The sequence below is a fragment of the Ixodes scapularis genome, unplaced genomic scaffold, assembly GCF_016920785.2.
Source record: "Ixodes scapularis isolate PalLabHiFi unplaced genomic scaffold, ASM1692078v2 PGA_scaffold0__279_contigs__length_252992795, whole genome shotgun sequence".
Lineage (NCBI taxonomy): Eukaryota > Metazoa > Arthropoda > Arachnida > Ixodida > Ixodidae > Ixodes > Ixodes scapularis.
In genome coordinates, this window is record NW_024609835.1 from 227,564,281 (window position 1) to 227,581,261 (window position 16,981).

Genomic DNA, 16,981 nt, shown 5'->3' on the forward strand with positions numbered 1-16,981 from the left:
AATCGCAGGAGCTTCCTCGCTAAAAGTTGCTATGGTTGTTCGGTGACGGAGGGCTGAAACAACTTCCCTTAGGCCCTAACGCGACGTATACATTTCACGTAGATTCTCAGATACTTCAACGTTCAAACAAAGCTAAGAGAATGCGAAAATTTCATGTTAAAAGCACTCAAAGTTCTATCGATCCTCGGACACATCCCGGAATCCAAGCGCCGGTACGGCGATGCAGAGCTGATGCTGTCTCACAGGCGTTAATATCCAGATGATCCAGAGCGATCTTGCGCAAAAACGGTATAAAGTCTCATTCCTTCATATTTTCACATTATACCTGCGTCAGCGAGCACGAGGAAGCCCGAAGTCGTCGGAAAGGAGCTGCACATCACGGCTACCGCGCACCGAACAAACTCGCATCCGCCAGCTCTGGGGGCTACCATCTTACCTGTGACGTCACGGCTCTTGGGAGGTCACGTGGCGAGTGGTCACATTTGCGTAAAATATGGCGGCAACCGGGGGGGTGCCACTTCCGAACTTCCGGTTTATCACTCTAAGCCCCTCTACCTCGTTGCTGGACCGTCACGCGCCTCGTCGGCCTGCTTCAATCTCGACTTTATTTTCGGTTTGCCCTGGGGTGGGTTGTGGCGGAGGCTGCGGACAATCGAGCAGGTTGGTGTTGCAGAGCGCCCTACGTGACCGCTGACTGTAGGGTGCAGTGGGGCGCCTGCGCCGCTGGCTGGTTTTGGGGCTTCCGCGGTGTCGGCCACGACTCACTATAGGGATTTCCCAGTCGTCCTTCTTTTCCTTTATTTTTTTCTCCTTTTGGTGCTGCAGGCCTCTGGCATGGACCCTCGGTCTTTCTGCTCTCACCGGCATCTCTTTCTGAGTGCAAATAAATATTATCAGTATCATTATCATTATCAAAAATACGGCCGTGCATTTGAGATGTCGCCTTACTAGTAGTGTTGTAGGGATTGTAGCGACCCGCCTACATCTCCAGCATTTTTTTTTTTTTTTGAAATTTAAATTTTGGTTCACCATCTCTTTAAAGGGGCCCTGCAATCATATTTAAGCGTCTGCCTTTTTTACGGTTTCCACGTCTCTTGGGGTTCGGGCAAGCCAGCGGGCACGGAGAGAGTAACTAAATATCAGTGAGTCAAATTTTAACCGGACGACGAGGAAACCTCCTCCTCCTCCTACGAGGGCGACCCACGTTGCCGAAAGCCCGCAAAATGTGACGTCTTTGGTCCTGGGCTTACTACTGGTCAGAGCCGCTAAAATCTTCTTTTTTTTTAAGTCGATTCAAAATACAAGTGGCGCGAACCGTTTCAATGAACTTCTTCCAAAACCGACGCGCCCCATCGCGGCGAAGTACCACGCAGTGCACTCTGGGAGCTAGTTGGCCACTCCGTTTCGGTTTCGACTGAGCAGCTTCATCTCATGCTGTCACGCCGCGACCGAACGCGCTGCTTGCGTTTTTGATTATCTGACTTTTCACGAACGTACAATACATTCATTCTCGAGCGATACAAAACGAAGACCGGGGCACTTTCTTTGGTTCCCGAAACACCGGATATTGTGCATGCGCATGCGACCGTAGTAAGTCGTGGCTTAGTCACGTCACCCCACAAGTGCATGTTTGGGCTCAATTTCAATAATCCCGTCTGTACCAGTGAACTAGAACTGAAATTCGTTCAGCTGGAGCCTTACACGTATTTTTTGTTTGCCAAACTTCCGTTTCTTGTTACTTCATTGGGCGAAAAGCAAGCCGCATCCTCACATGGTATCAAAGTCGAGCCCAGCGTTTACGCATGAACTTTTAAGGAAACGCAATAAATTCGACCTTACTACTGCACAAAAGTTATTATGAAGTCTTCCTCCGTGCCGTCATAAATCTCCCACTCAAATTTTATGCTGATAGAAGATTAACTTTTCGCAAACGCTGAGATCGGCTAGCTACGGCGGAGGCCCTAACAAGCGTCCCCTACTCCTCGCTAAGCCTTTTTGGACGAGCTTTTACTGACGCCCAAGATCTGTGCCTGAACCCGGATCGGTCACAGATCTTCCTGCCTGAGTATCTCGGCATACCCAGGCACGAAGAAAACAAACACATAACAAATATCATGGCCATTAGCAACCGTCAAACGCGCTTTGAATTCGTTCGAGCACTTGTGTGAAGAATGTCGCACCGTGCGCCGGACGGGCATGAACCCCTATGCGGTGCGCATAGAGGTTCATGCCCATCCGCCGCACGGTGCGACATTCTTCTTTTGTGAAGAATGCCCCTCCGGCGTATTTCCGGCGAACGGTGCGACATTCTTCACAAAAGTGCTCGACTTTTGCTTTCATAAAACGGTCTGTATGTGCGAATTTGCCTATATGATTGCAGGATAACTTTATGCGCATACGCGATGTTGATTATTAGTGGAATGCAAGCGGTTGGGGACTTCACTTCGTGCAGTGCTGCGGGTCAGTATACAGATAAGAGATAAGAAGTGTGTTAAAATTGAGCTTTTCAAAGGCGCCTCCGAGTTTTACCTCGCATGCCCAGGCATATTTAGAAAAACAGTAATTGCAAAGCGTTATATTTCGTCTATGGACGCATGAAACAAACTTCCTGATCAACAATACTAATGTAAAGGCTCGAGCTCGATGTATGCACACTTAATGGTTGCTACAGCTTGCTGATCTGTACCCCAAGCAAAATCCCCGAGCTTCGCAGCGTCGAGATTCCCAGCACTGGCTCGTCCACATACCTCGATTGGAACACTAACAGGAAGGCTCAAGTAAAAAAATACAAGCATGTGTTAAGACAACCTATACGTCTCAGGCTTGTGCTAAAGCTTTCAGGTCTGGCCATTGAGGTTAGTTTAGAGACCACAAATGATGCTCTCGGAACCAGAAAACATTCTCTTGTCGACGTGTCGATTGAAAACGAAACCGCGCCAACCTCCTCCCTGGCCAACTAGTTCCCAGAGTGCAACGCGCGCCATGTTGCATGCAGGGCTTTATGGAAGTAGTCTATTGTGTATGAAAGTAGTTTTTGTTCTGTATTTTAGATCAAAAAGTGAAAGCCGTTTACCACTCCCTGTAACGCCGAATTGGAGCGCAGCTCTTGAGGAGGAGGAGGGGAGGGTACTGAGGGCCACGTGTTCTCGGGGGGGGGGGGGGGGGGGGGGTCACATGACCTCGGGGGTCACGTGCCCCCTCAGAGGTCACGTGACCTCGGGAGGGGGTCACGTGACTCCCCAGGTCACGTGACCCCCGGGTCACGTGACCAAAATGTTTCCGCTAGATTTAGCGGGGAAATTTTTTCCGCTAGATTTAGCGGGGAAAGTTTTCCGCTAGATTTAGCGGGGAAATTTTTTCCGCTAGATTTAGCGGGGAAATTTTTTCCGCTAAATTTAGCGGGGAAATTTTCCCGCTAGATTTAGCGGGGAAATTTTTTCCGCTACATTTAGCGGGGAAATTTTTTCCGCTAGGATTTAGCGGGGAAAGTTTTCCGCTAGATTTAGCGGGAAAATTTTTTCCGCTAGATTTAGCGGGGAAATTTTTTCCGCTAGATTTAGCGGGGAAATTTTTCCGCTAGATTTAGCGGGGAAATTTTTTCCGCTAGATTTAGCGGGGAAATTTACCCATAATGCACCGCGCGGTTACGCCGACGGCGACGGCGACGCCGACGGCGACGGCGACGGCGACGGCGACGGCGACGGCGACGCCGCTCAAGCCGGGAACGGGCCCCTAAGAGCTGCGCTCTAAAAACAAACAAATGCAGTTTATTAAGTACGGAAATAAGAAAAGACCGGTCGACAAACCCGCCACCAGGCGGCGGAAAAAACGGCGGATATTAGAAAGGGCTAGTGGGATGAGGCTCCGACGGACAGCACGCGTAGAAACACCCCGGATGTACGCGGCGGCGCTGCGGTCGTACAGCGGCTCGAGGATCCGAGCGTTCCGAAGTCTTTCGGTGCGGGCCTGGCTGACGATTTGGCCATTCGGCAATATGGCAGCGCGAAGTGGCTCCCGTTCTTAACTGCTCTTTACTCCGTGTTTGCTGTCGTTCGTGGCCAATGAAGTGTTATGCCGAATTAGTCTTTAATCGCGCAGCAAATGGAATGCGAGCCGCCCTGGCCGCCCGCTTCATACAACCTATCCAACACGTGTTTAGTGGCGCCCTCTCGAGCCGTCGACACGGAGTGCGGCGGCCGTGAACGCTCGATAAGCTCACTACTCCTCCGCTAGTTCACGGCCACTCAAGCCAGGACCACCGACATTATGAAGGAGGTTATTTTTTGCTTGTTTTTGTAATTCTAATTCGCCTATAACTTTAAAAAGAAAGGCGAAATTTGAGAAAAGAAAAGTGACGTTCAGTGCGCTCAGGTCCGGTGCAAATTAAAAACCAGTCAAAAAGTTGTTGCAGGGCCCCTTTAATGCGGAGCGCAAGTTCGTCTGCTTCTTGCTCAGGGTTGCTCATCATGTCAGAATCCTTAGCTCTTTTGGCTGATTGAAGAAAAATGGTTGGTAAACTTCAAGGCACATAAATTGAAGTCTACCCACTATACATCAATCAAAGACAATCAGAGCATCGCGTCGTTCTGACGTCACCTCAACCCCTACGCAAGAACGAGGCGACTTGCTCTCCGCATAAAATGAGACGAGACACATTTTGCGTTTGGGAGACATTCACTCTACACGGGAAACTAAATTGACAACGACATGTACAAAATAGCTAAGGTTATTAAGGAAAAGTGTACGAGTCCGGGAATTGTCCTGCTGGCTCGAAAGCATCTGTCGGGCTTGGCGGGTGCGACTGCTTCCGAACTCGCCACATGAATTGAATAGATGCCGCTTGTCCTTCAGTTCAGGTTAGCATAATGGGTTGCAGTAAGCGTTCTTGGTTGGAGACTTGACGGTTGCGGGGTCTATCGGAGAAGTGACAGTGTCCGAAGAAGTTGAGCCGGCAGCAGTCAGATGATGATCGCGCTACCCGGGCCTCTAGCAACCTTGTTGGGCCTGGAAGTGACGCCATGGTTATACCGGTGCCTCTGAAGAGACACGTCGACCCCCGGACGGGTAAGTGCCTTGACGACAGGAGTCCGTGTGACACGGCGACGCCCGGCTGGATGAAACTCGGCCGTTCGCTGCTGCGATACCTTTTGCGTGCCGTCTTCGCTCAGGCACTTTTTTTTGCCGCGCTTCTCCGGTTGCATTATTCTTTTGTTTCACAATCAAGGATCGATCATGACAGCGGCAATCAGCCATCTCCTGCGTATCTTGAGCAGTCAGGGAATATTCCCGTCGAGAGCGGAGCCACTGACCAGCACGTGAATGTCGCTAAAAACCCGGAATGTTAGGATGCCGTGTTTATTTACATCGTGCGTGCCATAGCGGAACGGCGTGATCACTTGCTTTCGGACGCGGCGCGCTGGTCCGTTATTGTTTTTTCACCGGTGGCACAACACGCGCGGCCGAAAAAGGTGTATGTTTCCGGCAATATATATAAAACAAATGATGCTGGGAGGTAGATATGATATTAAAACAGCACAAAAAGATGTGGACGAGTGCGATGGTGTCCTCGATTCACTTATGAGGTGCTTTTACGACGAATTGTGTTGTATTTCGTACAGAGTTTTACTGTTTTGGGGGGAGTAGGTGTCTGTTTTGCCCTCCGTGCGAGTCACGCTGGCGGGACTCGGCGTCGAAGATAATCAGATAAACCGCCTTTTCTTTTCGCCCGCGCCTGTATTTCTTTCTTCGTGTCGCGCGCATAGAGTAATATACACAAGGTAAAGAGCGGACACTGCCATTGGCCCAGCGGCCCAGATAGATCAGTGACAGGTAGCGCTCCTAGCGGGCGGTATGAAGCATAATCTGATTCTGTTTCCGGTCAAGTTAGTTTCGGTTTCGGTTTGGGCGTTTCTGCTCCGGTTCTCCGGTACCCCTCTCTCTTTCCTCCCCGCCTTGCTCGGCTCTCGGAACTCCCGAAGCCGCTGTATTTTTTTTTAATACTGACGCACTTTTGCTTTATTTTTTACGATAGAGTCCGTGCAAAATGTGTCAAACAATAGTTCAACTTACTTCACAAAGCAGAAGTATATATATTTCTTGTTATTTTTCTATTGTAAAGCATTGAAGTTACACAATCGCCGCATTGACTCCTGACTGGTGGAGCATTTTGAGGTCAACAACAGTAAGTGGTTCGAACACATTTTATTGGACCACATTCATGTATACATGATTTACTTCAGAAGCTCTGTATGTTTTATACGAAAGAGATCGATACTCACAAGAATAAATGACTATGAAGGACGTCAGCATATCGTACACTTCGTAATAAATTCTTAGCGGAACCAAGTTAAAAACCCTTTCCACGGAGAACATGCTGTATGATACATTCACTTTCACGCCGATTCGGGTACGGGAAGTAAGTGCAAAAATAAATAAGACATCGCTACCATTACCAGTCATAAAAGCATAATAACAGTGCGAAGCACACGCCGGATAGTACAAATTCCGCGATTTCCGGCAAATATGAAAAACACCAAATTGCATAGCCTCAAACTCACTGCGGGCGAGCCATTAACAAACAATGAGAACTCTATTCGAAATCTGACAAGATTCAACGTCCCTAAGCATTCCCCGAACTTGTTCAGAAAAGAAATATGGCTTCAGAAAAAAACGGCTAAACAACTATGGACAGTGGATACAAAAGTGGATACATTTTCTTTCAAATACTTTTAGCCTCTATACACTATTTTCTATCGAAATGTTGTAGAAAGTGGACAAATATTTCTGTTGGGGAGCCGTGATACACATTCGCTGGCAAAAGGGAAAACAAATATTTGGAGAGCAAGCTGCACCGCCCACTTAATAAGCACTTTTTGTTTTTGGTTTGGCAACCGCCTCTGTTAATACACTATTAACAGTTAAACCTGTCTCGTTGCTTACTAGCCACTGAAGAGTGCAACCGAACTTTGTCCAAATTCCGGTTACGAAATCAAACATGTCAACACAAGCGTATTCTGCAAAACAATTTTAAAATCCTTTTGTGGTACTCCTCTGGGCAAAGGCTAAAACCACCCAGACCTCAAAGTGTCCTATACAAGGCGGCACACACTTCTCGAAAATGTGCCACACTCTCTATTATGGAAAGAAAGTGATTTTCCAGTTGCTGAATGAAATGAAAGGCAGCCTGTGGTGGTACTCCTAAGTTCCCGAAGAATTTTCCAGGCACGTGGTATGCTTTAGGAACAAGACAGTATTGGTGAGGCCTGGTCAAGTTATTAGACACATCCGATAGCAGCTGAGAAAAGCCATAGCTGTAAGTTGTCTGTTGAAGCAAAAGCTTGATCAAATAGCCCCAAACGTAATAAAAAAGTGGACGAGTCATCAATTATGTTAGACCTTATGTCTGATGCCAGCTCAGAAATACCTCCAGTGGTGGGAAGTCATTAATTAGAAGACATTCCACAATGTCTGAAATTAAACTTTCATGGTGCGAAGATATTTGCAACTCCTTTAGGAGGTCAGCCTTGTCATCCTCTACGTTTTCATTGTCCGACAGTTTGAGCAGTATTTTTTATCGAGAGGTGTTTTAGTCCTGAGGTGAACTGATGCACATTTGGGTTTGTGTTGCAGCCCAGCATTTGTCGTATATAGCTCCAAAAACGTTCTCAATGTGTCTTGCTGCAGGCGTCGTGTAAGTAAGTCATGGCTGCTTGAAAGCAGTAGTGTAAGTCATGGCTGCTTGAAAGCTCATCCCAGAGCACGAGGACACTTTTTATAGTAACTTGCCACCCCATGAAGGCTTATGGCTGCCTCCTACTTTGGAACTGCCATGCTGAAATCCATCCGAGTTACTGGTGGAGAAAATCAAGTATTTCAGATTCTCCCTTCAAAATGGCATGACGCAACTTCTGCCCTGTCTACTTGAATTTTTTAGCTATTTAGAGAATCAAAAAGTATGCACATCCTATCACAGAAATAGGCTGTAGCCATGGCTGCCTCAGGAAGTTCCTTGGCCTAAAAAAGGGATATGATTTCAAGAAAGAGTGAGGCACTCAGTACCTGTGGGGCACAATTTTCTTCCATGTTACAGAAAGGTTCTTGAAAAAATGTGTCTCTCAGTAAGTTTCGGAGCCAATTGCAAGCTCATCTCATGAATAGAACAATAAAGTTCAACAATAGAGGACCACTCAATGACCTCATTTCCAATGCAAAGTTTGTGGGCTTGGAGATTGCTCTTGGTTTTTTTTGGGAAGGTGCGGAACATCAAAGACAAAGTAAACGTGTTCGTTGTCAACTTCAAAAAATGGCTTATCAACACACAAACCAAGCTTACGTGTGAAGCCCCCTAACCACAGACCACAGCCTTTACTCTGAAGCCAACAGTCTTAAGCTCCCGAATGAGAGAAATGACGAGACTGCGTTAAACAGAGGACGTTTTTGGAGTGACAACAGTGTATGCAAGGGGCTAAACGCACCTCCTGGAAATTTCAGACAGCATAACAACCAAGGCTCTATCTGCAATGTTAGAGGTTCGTTCAAAACCGTCATCTGTAAACCCATGGACAATGTTGTGTGCAGGGTCGTTAGTTAAATTCTTTTTTTTTTTAAACAATCTCATCGAAAATTAACATGCACACACGTTCAAGTGCAGCCAGACAGCCCGGCAGAAACAACAGCGCGAGAAGCTCGAACCGATCGGCTCCACGAATTCACGCCGAGCATGCGAGCACGCGGGCGGTCATGCGTCACCTTGATTGATGCAAAGTCGACCGAACATGATGCAGCAGAAAGCACAGATGGACGGCACGCACGGCACAGACGAACGACGCAGGGACGAGCAGAGGCCATGCAGAATGATGCAGAGGCGACGGCGTGCAGGCAGGCAGGCCATGGCAGGCGCCATTCATCGCGTGGTTTTTGTGACGTATTTGATTTAAACTATTTAGTCGTTTTAAGTACTTTAAATAATTTTAAAGCATTGCCATTTAAAAAAATAAACACTTTACACAGAAAGAGTTTTAAGTAATTTTAACCAAATTGCAGAAAAGCGCCACGTAGCGGAGGGTATGAAACGCACTATCTGGACCGCGAATCGGCTCCTGTGTCCTCTCTTTACGTTTACTATATTACTCTATGTCGTGCGTGTCTCCTGTCGCGCTTCAGAGTTGAAAGTATAATCGTACGTGCCGGGTGTGTCCAGTAGCGGCCAGGCTCCTTAAATGCACCTCAAACTTCTGTTTCTTAACCTATCGCGCTCCGACTTTCTGCAGCGTTGTTTATAGGTGGTGCATTTCTTCAATAAAGCTTACAAACAACAAACTTGCGTGAGAAAAGAGTTAAACAAAAATTCTTAACTCCTTTGGAAAGGCAGCAAAGTGACCGGTCTTCAAACAATAGTGCTTCCTATTGATTGAAGACCGGTGGCTTCTCTGGGCTTTCATAGAAGTTAATTCTTTTTCTGTCTTAAATTATTCCTCAGTAAAGATCTCTCTTTGCGATATGTAAAGAATAAATGCACCACTTGTGGGCAACGCTGCAGAAAATTGCAACGCGATAGGTTAAGAAACCGAATTTTGCGGTCGATATAAAAGCCTGGCCGCTATTTCAGACACCCGATATTCATGTTGTCCGAATCGAAAGGACGCCCCTGCGTCCACTCAATAAGTTGAGTCTCGAGGGTCCCACATTCGAGCAATCCTTGCCTTCTTTACAGTGCAGTAGCTGCGGTGCAGTGTCGTGATAGAAAAAAAAGAGTCATTTATAATTTAGGGCAATTAATCGATAAACCTACCGATTAATTGATTAATGCAATTAAAGCGATTATTTTTTTCAACCAGTTAGTCGGTAACATTTTGACAAATTGAAAGGAAATAAGACTTAAACTCTTCTTTCACGCAGACGCACATGGGTACAGCTATATGAAGGGCCCACTTTACGTGAAAGTTTAGCTAAAGTAAACTGTAGGAGTGAGATGTCTAACTCCAGACACTTGCCGAATATTACACGTGTCCCGGCCTCTTTAACGCCGTGTAAGTTATCGTTTAGCGCCTCAGAGGCTAACAATCAAAGGAGGTAACTCCTGCTGGAAAATATGAACGAAACCCTTTTCCTTATACAGCTAAATTATGAATGTGTGAGTGCTTTTGAACTGTTCTCACCTACCAATACAGGATGATTCATTATCCAAATTGTATATTCTTCTGTTTATCACATATTCACCAAAAGGGTAACAAAGTAAATGGGGCAGTTCTAAAAGAATTATGCGAGGAAATAATCGAGCTCGACTAACTGATTAAGGAATTGATTAAAGGGTGGCGACTAAACAGGTTAAAATTTTTAATCATCGCTCAGCCAATCATTTATGCTGGATATTTTACTTTTATGTATATTTCTTAAAACATATACCACCAACTCCCACAACTTTCAGCCATATACTTTACTCTCTCGCCTACATTTCGAGGCCATTTGGAGTACTGTTTGCGTACAAGTAAATGTGTGTAGCTTAACGTTTTTTACTCAATACTACGAGTGGTAATAAATTCTAGACGGCGTACGGCCAGCAGGGAAAAATGTCATGTAACGTCCCAAAACAAGGGTTGTGGTCCTGGCGTTTGGTGAGTTTTATCGACTGCAAGTATAACTGTACCAGACAACTGCTTTCTTTATTCGCAAGTCAGACATAAAAAAAAAAATTCCGTACTCCTCTGTTTTTACTTGGTTTGTTATTACGGTCCTCACGTAACATCTACGTCTGTTTAACGTCTCAAATTGTTACGATTGAGCGTTAGCTATTGACCAAATTCTCCGTTAGTTTAAATGTACCCAGGCAGCACACCAATGTTGGACCTACATTGGGCCAACAATGGCAAACGCTGCCTCCGGAGGTTGGTCCAACATTGGTATTCTGGCCGAGCGCAACTTCTTCCAATGTTGGCCCAGCCATTGGCACCAACGTTGGGCCATCGTTCAACCGATGTTCCAGCCATCATTGGCACCAACGTTGGGCCATCGTTTAACCAACCTTCCAGCCGTCATTGGCGCCAACGTTGGGCCATCGTTCCAACAATGATCCAGCCATCATTGCACCTTGTTAGGCCATCGTTAAACCAATATTTCAGCTATTGTTGGCATCCACACTATGTCATTGGCTATGCCAATTTTGGCTTTCACACTAATTCAATGGCTATGCCATCATTGGTATACAAGTTCAATCATTGAATAGGCCGTTATCGGCAGTCAAGCTGATTCATTGGCATGTCCCAGTGTTAATGCCATATCTTTAATGCTGGCTATGCAATGATGGCAATGTGTTTAAATCCTGGTTATTCCAACATTGGGTTTTAAGAACCCCTGGCCTGTTTCTTATTAGCATCCCACTGCAAGAAAAACATTCTGGGCACAAATGGCAAGGTCCTCCTCTGCTTTGTCTGTGCACTATTTTATCTGGCGAGGAAATTACTAATTCAAGATCAATTAATACTTTTTTCGGAACTTTTATTGAAAGGGGCTAGGGAGGAAGCTCAGCGGGGAGCCTATGCCTGGTCCTGGGAAAGGTCCTGGGGCGAGTTCTGGGGCTGGGGAGCCATTACGGCTTCCGACCGCCTTTTCCTGCAGCCTCCCTTGTCGCAAGACCCTGCAGCCACTTCAGCACCATTTTTAAGCTGCCGATTCTTCAATTGCTAGCTTCGCAGTGATGGCATCTACGAAAAGATCCAAAGGTCAAAGATCAACGCTTTCGAACCCACATCGGTCTTAGTAAAGCACACTCCCAAGCAGCACTTCTACAAATGTTAAGGTTTGAGTGTCCCCTAAAAAGTCCCTCGCTCACGACTTTTCAGTTCTTGCGGCGTAGCACCCGTGGTAGCCGATGATCAGGGGTCTACGACGTCAGGGCCGAGGTCCGGACGTAGTGACGAGGCAGTTGACCGATGGCCGAAGGCTTGAATCAGGCCCCGTACGCCGGTGGCAACCTATGACCAGGTGTCCGCCAAGGTCTGGGCCGAAGGACGTGGCGACGAGGCAGTAGGGCGTTGGCCGAAGGCTTGAGTCAGGCCCAGAACGTCTGTGGCACGGAGTGGCAGCGGGTGTTCAACTGCGCCACGCATGCAGTCTTGTCTACCTCCGGAAGGTTGGCGCCCGGACTGCGTGAGAAGTGGGTTGTGGGTGGGGCCTCTTGACGTCTGGTCACGCCGACGGAGGTCCGGCCTGGTCGCGTCTGCACCGTCCTTTGTCAATCGCCCGAATCCCCTCTCGCGCTCCTCGCATGCCCCCACCGTTGCCCCACCTCGTCTTCTTTTTTCTCGTCCTCTTCGGCTGGTCGCGGGATCGCTCATCACACCTAAAGTCACTGGATCCTGGGAAAGTAACGCCAAGCTCCCCGTGTGGTGGCCATCTTGGTCCGTTAAATGAGCAATTTCTCCTTGACCCCTCCGTTCTTGGTGAGCCGATCTAGATTCGCTGGTGACGGTAGCTTTGTGGAGTAGTTTTTTGTATATTGAGATATCGCTAACCACACACCGGCGAAACAAGCGTACACCTTCGTACCACCACCAGATGCTGTGTCGGTGCTTGGAGCCACTGAAAAATAAGTTTACTGTATTGAAATCCGCAAGAAGAACAATACAATCGTAAGAGATCCATGGAAATGGGCATGAATAATATGTTGATTGCATACAGAGTGCCAAAGACCCTTATATTGGCGAGGAACGCCTCCAGTACGATGATGCTCCATGGTAATCTTGGCGCGACTGGTTTAGAACGACCCTCTGGAAGCTTCGAAGATTTAAATGGACCAAGATTGCGATTTCCATGGCAACGTAGACCGTTTCGTCTACGTTGTCAGCGGCGCCATGACACCCGCATCGCCGGCCCAGCCTACGAAGGCATGTACGTTCGATGTTTCCTGCCCGCCCGGCGCGTCGGTGGATTCTATCTTCGACGCGGCGGCGGCCATTGTCGGCACTGCCGAATTGTTCTCTGTGCAGCATCTGGGAGGCAGCGACTTTCAGATGTCTGTTACATCGTCATCGGCCATGAGCCGAATCGTCAACGCCGGGGCTCTGACCATCGGCGGAACAAGCGTCCCCATCGTCCCGGTAGGCCCGCAAGTAACGTCCATTACGTGCCTCTACCTACCGATTTATGTGAGAAACGAAGCCCTCGCCGCCGCCCTGTCGCTTTACGGGAAGGTTCTGGATATTCGCTTCGGCGTCTACCAGGACCACCCCAACCTCCGGACGGGTACCCGCTACATCCGAATGGAGATGAAGGAGTCTACCCCGGTGCCGAACTTCCTCCGCGTCTCCGGTCATCGGGCCACCTTCGACTACCGCGGTCTCAAGAGAGTCTGCCGACGCTGCCAGCAGGAGGGCCACCTCAAGGCGGCCTGTAACGTGCCCTATTGTGCCCGCTGCGCCGCCTTCGGCCACGACACCGTCGGCTGCACGGCCGGCTGCGGACGCTGCGGAGCGGCCCACGCCACGGTGGACTGCACCCAGCGTCGCAGCTACTCAGCCGTGGCCGGCTGCGGCCAGGACGACTTCCCGGCCTTGACACGGCGTCCCAGACTCCGAAGTCCCAGGGCAGGCCTCCTACCACCCCTACTCCCCCCCCTGCGGCGACGGCCGCCACCCAAGGGTCCGGTGACACGCCTACCCCCGCCGAGCCCCCAGTGACGACCCCGTCCGAGCTCGCCCCGACATCGCAACAGTCGAAGCCGGCAAGCGCCACCGACGCGAATTCGAACGCGTCACAGGACGCCGCCGAGGCCGCGCTTTCGAATGCGGTCCACACCGCATCTGTGCACGCGCCCACTCCTACCAGTCCCGGCACAGAGGAAGTACTGGTGAAGGAGGAACGCCCGCGAACGCCGGAACTCTGCCCCAGCCCGCTTCCCAGCTGGAGCGACATTACGGAGGACTCTGCCTCATCGTCGGACGACCGCCTCGTCATCGACGAGGTTGCCCACGACAAAGACAGCGCTCTGCCGCGCGGCCGAGATCGTCGCCGCGGCACCTCCGAGGAACTCCGAAAAACCTGCAGCCGCAGTCGCAGCCCGCATGGCGGTGCCGAAGACGGGAAGCGAGATCTTTCCAGCAGCGGCGAATCAGGGTCCCCAGGATCCACTCCAGCATCGGCAGCGGCTCCCAAGCGGTTGCGGAAGGACCTCGTCGCGCTGTCTGACAGCTCGTGCATCACATCCGATACATCCACGTACTAGCAGTGAACACAACGACCCCCCCCCCCCTCCATCCCCTTTTCGCGCACCTGCGAGTCATCACCCTGAACGTTCGGGGCTTCCGCAGCGTGACAAAACAGATCGAGGTCATCCAGTTCGCCCGAACCGCCCGTTGCGACCTCCTGTTCCTGCAAGAAACGAACTTCCACAGGCAGCGCGACGTGGACCTCTTCAAGCAGCGGTATGGGGTGGATTGTTTCTTTTCATACGCCACTACACGGAGCTCGGGGGTGGGGGTCATTATCTTTAACCGCTCGCTCCTCCGTCTCAGCGCGTGCTGCTTTGACCCCGACGGGCGGTACATCGCTTTTGATTTCTTCGTGGACGGCACGCGCTTTCGTGCTGTGGGCGTGTACGCTCCAGCCCAGCGTTCGCAATCCCCGGCCTTTTTCAAGAGCCTGGACGTCCATCTGCTCGACGCTCGCCACTGCCTGCTCCTCGGCGACTTCAACTGCGTCGTCGATTCCCGGCGCGATGTCAGGGGCCCAGGCTACGGACGCACCACGTGGAACGGCGGCGAGCTGATACGCCTGATGCGACACTTCGACCTAGTGGACTGCTGGACTCTGCTCCATGGCACCGCTTTCGAGCATACCTGGCAACGAGGAAACTCGAGCAGTCGCCTGGACAGGTGTTACATCTCCGAGTTTCTGAGCCCCTCTGTCACCGCCTGCTGCGCAATGAACTTCCCTCCCTCCACTACGTACATTTCCGACCATCGTCCGGTACTCGTAGAGCTCCGCTTCAGCAGCAAAGCCAGTACTCAACGCACCTGGCGTCTCGACACCCGACTGCTGCGAGACAAAACAAGCCGCGACTGCCTGAGAGAAGCCTTGCGCCGGTCCCTCCATGGAGCGGCACCAGACCCCTTGACCTTTGACCGGCTTCAAGACAGCTGGCGGGTGGCGTGCGTGGCGGAGGGTCGTGCACTGCGTCGGCGGCACGCCGAGCAGCTCCGAGACACCTCTCTGCGAATTCGGATCGTGCGACGGGGCGGCGCGGGGACTCCGCTAATGCGGGGCTACCTGCAGCAGCTCCTCGACCGTTACCAGCGACAGCTGCGACTTTGTACCAACGCAGCCACAGCCTACCACGGACGGGTCGGGCCCTCGGCTCACTCCGAGGTGCTGCGCTACGCCCACCGCACCGAAGTGCGGGAGCGACGCGTCCCTTCAGTGCCGACAACCCCAGGCGCGCCAGCAACACTAGGTCAACCGTCGGTCTCCGGTTTCAGCGCCCACTTCCGGGCCCTGGCAACCACCGAATTGGCGGTGGACCGTGCGACCCTCGTGGCGCACCCCTTTCTACTCGATCTCCCGCAAGCTCCCGAAGACCTAGCCGCACACCTGCACGAGCCCCCAACCCCGAAGAGGTGCTCCTTGCCCTGTCAAGAATGAAAACTGGGTCCGCGCCGGGCCCAGATGGGTTTCCCGCCGAATTCTACCGTACCTTCTGGGACGTGCTGGGCAACTATATCTGTGCCGTGCTCCGGGAATTTTTCACGGAGCACCGCCTTCCAGAGTCGTTCCGCCGAGGCAGAATCATTCTTCTGCCTAAGGAGGGAGGAGACCCCAACGACCCGGGCGCGTGGCGTCCCATCACGCTACTCAACGCAAGCTACAAGCTGCTAGCGTCGATCATCACGCAGCGCCTCCACGGCATGCTCCCGGACGTGGTGACACCCCACCAGACGTGCTCGATCGTCGGCCGCAGCATTCAGACCCTGACATCCCTGACGAGGGACGTGGTGCAGTACACGAACGCTCGCCAAGTCAGAGGGCTGATCGCCTCCCTCGACCAAGCGAAGGCTTTCGACCGGGTGGAGCACCCGTTCCTCCTGGCCGTGCTCACCGCTTTCGGTATTCCTCCTGAAGGGGTTCGACTCTTCGAGACGCTCTACAGTGACATGAAAAGCGACCTCTATCTAAACGGCGGTGTGACGGCCAGCTTCCCCGTCACCCGGGGGGTCCGCCAGGGTTGCCCGCTCTCGCCGCTGCTCTTCGTCCTTACACTGGAGCCCTTCCTAGCCAACGTCGAAAGGACCCCCCAGGTCCGCGGACTCTCCCTGCCCGGAAACGGCGAGGTGAAGGTGTCGGCATACGCCGACGACATTACACTGTACCTGCGGGACACCGACGACCTCGGAGCGGCTCTCCGGATCTTCGAGACCTACGGGTCTCTCTCCGGAGCGAAGTTGAATGAGCAGAAGAGCGCGGTGCTGTGGGTTAACCGACCGCCTGACCCCTCTTCACCGATCCCGTAAAAACTTCGGTCACGATCCTTGGTGTCACCTACCGCTCGTCAGGAGTCTCGGCGGACATGTGGGCGCGCCTGGCGCGCGACATCGGGGAGAAAGTGGACTCTGCTCGCTCCTACGCCCTTCCCCTGGCCGAGCGCAGGTACCTAGCCTACTCTGTCTTCTGTGGACGCCTCTGGTATCTGGCGCAAACGGCGCTCCCGACCTCACGTTTCATCCGACCGGTGAAAAGCGCGCTCTACAGCTTCTTCTGGTCAGAGAAGACGGAGCTGGTCACTCGGCCAGTTGTCTGCCTCCCGCGCGAGCGTGGAGGGTGGGGCTTTCCCTGTGTCGACATCGCACCCGCAGTACTCCAACTCAAGACCATGCTGAAGATATTGCGCGATGAGCACGGCCCAGCCCGACCCCTCGCGCTCTACTTCGTGGGGCACTCCCGCCGAGAACTGGGAGTCGAGTCGCCGAGGTCACCCGGCCCCTGTGCCGAAACC

The 16,981-nt window shown here is 51.2% G+C and overlaps 1 protein-coding gene across 1 annotated transcript; it reads left to right on the forward strand.

Moving 5' to 3' along the window:
• Positions 1-12,848: 12,848 nt before the first annotated feature.
• Positions 12,849-15,633, forward strand: LOC120844219. Its single transcript, XM_040215870.1, has 2 exons — positions 12,849-13,094; positions 14,185-15,633. The coding sequence occupies exons 1-2, from the start codon at positions 12,849-12,851 to the stop codon at positions 15,631-15,633; spliced, it is 1,695 nt and encodes a 564-aa protein (XP_040071804.1).
• The last annotated feature ends 1,348 nt before the right edge of the window (positions 15,634-16,981 follow it).

Excerpts from the sequence above, each read along its gene's own strand:
- LOC120844219 (XM_040215870.1), top strand. The coding sequence starts at position 12,849 with ATGACACCCGCATCGCCGGCCCAGCCTACGAAGGCATGTACGTTCGAT. Across the intron at positions 13,095-14,184 it reads CAAGCGTCCCCATCGTCCCG|CTCGTGCATCACATCCGATA; the intron begins GTAGGCCCGCAA and ends GCTGTCTGACAG.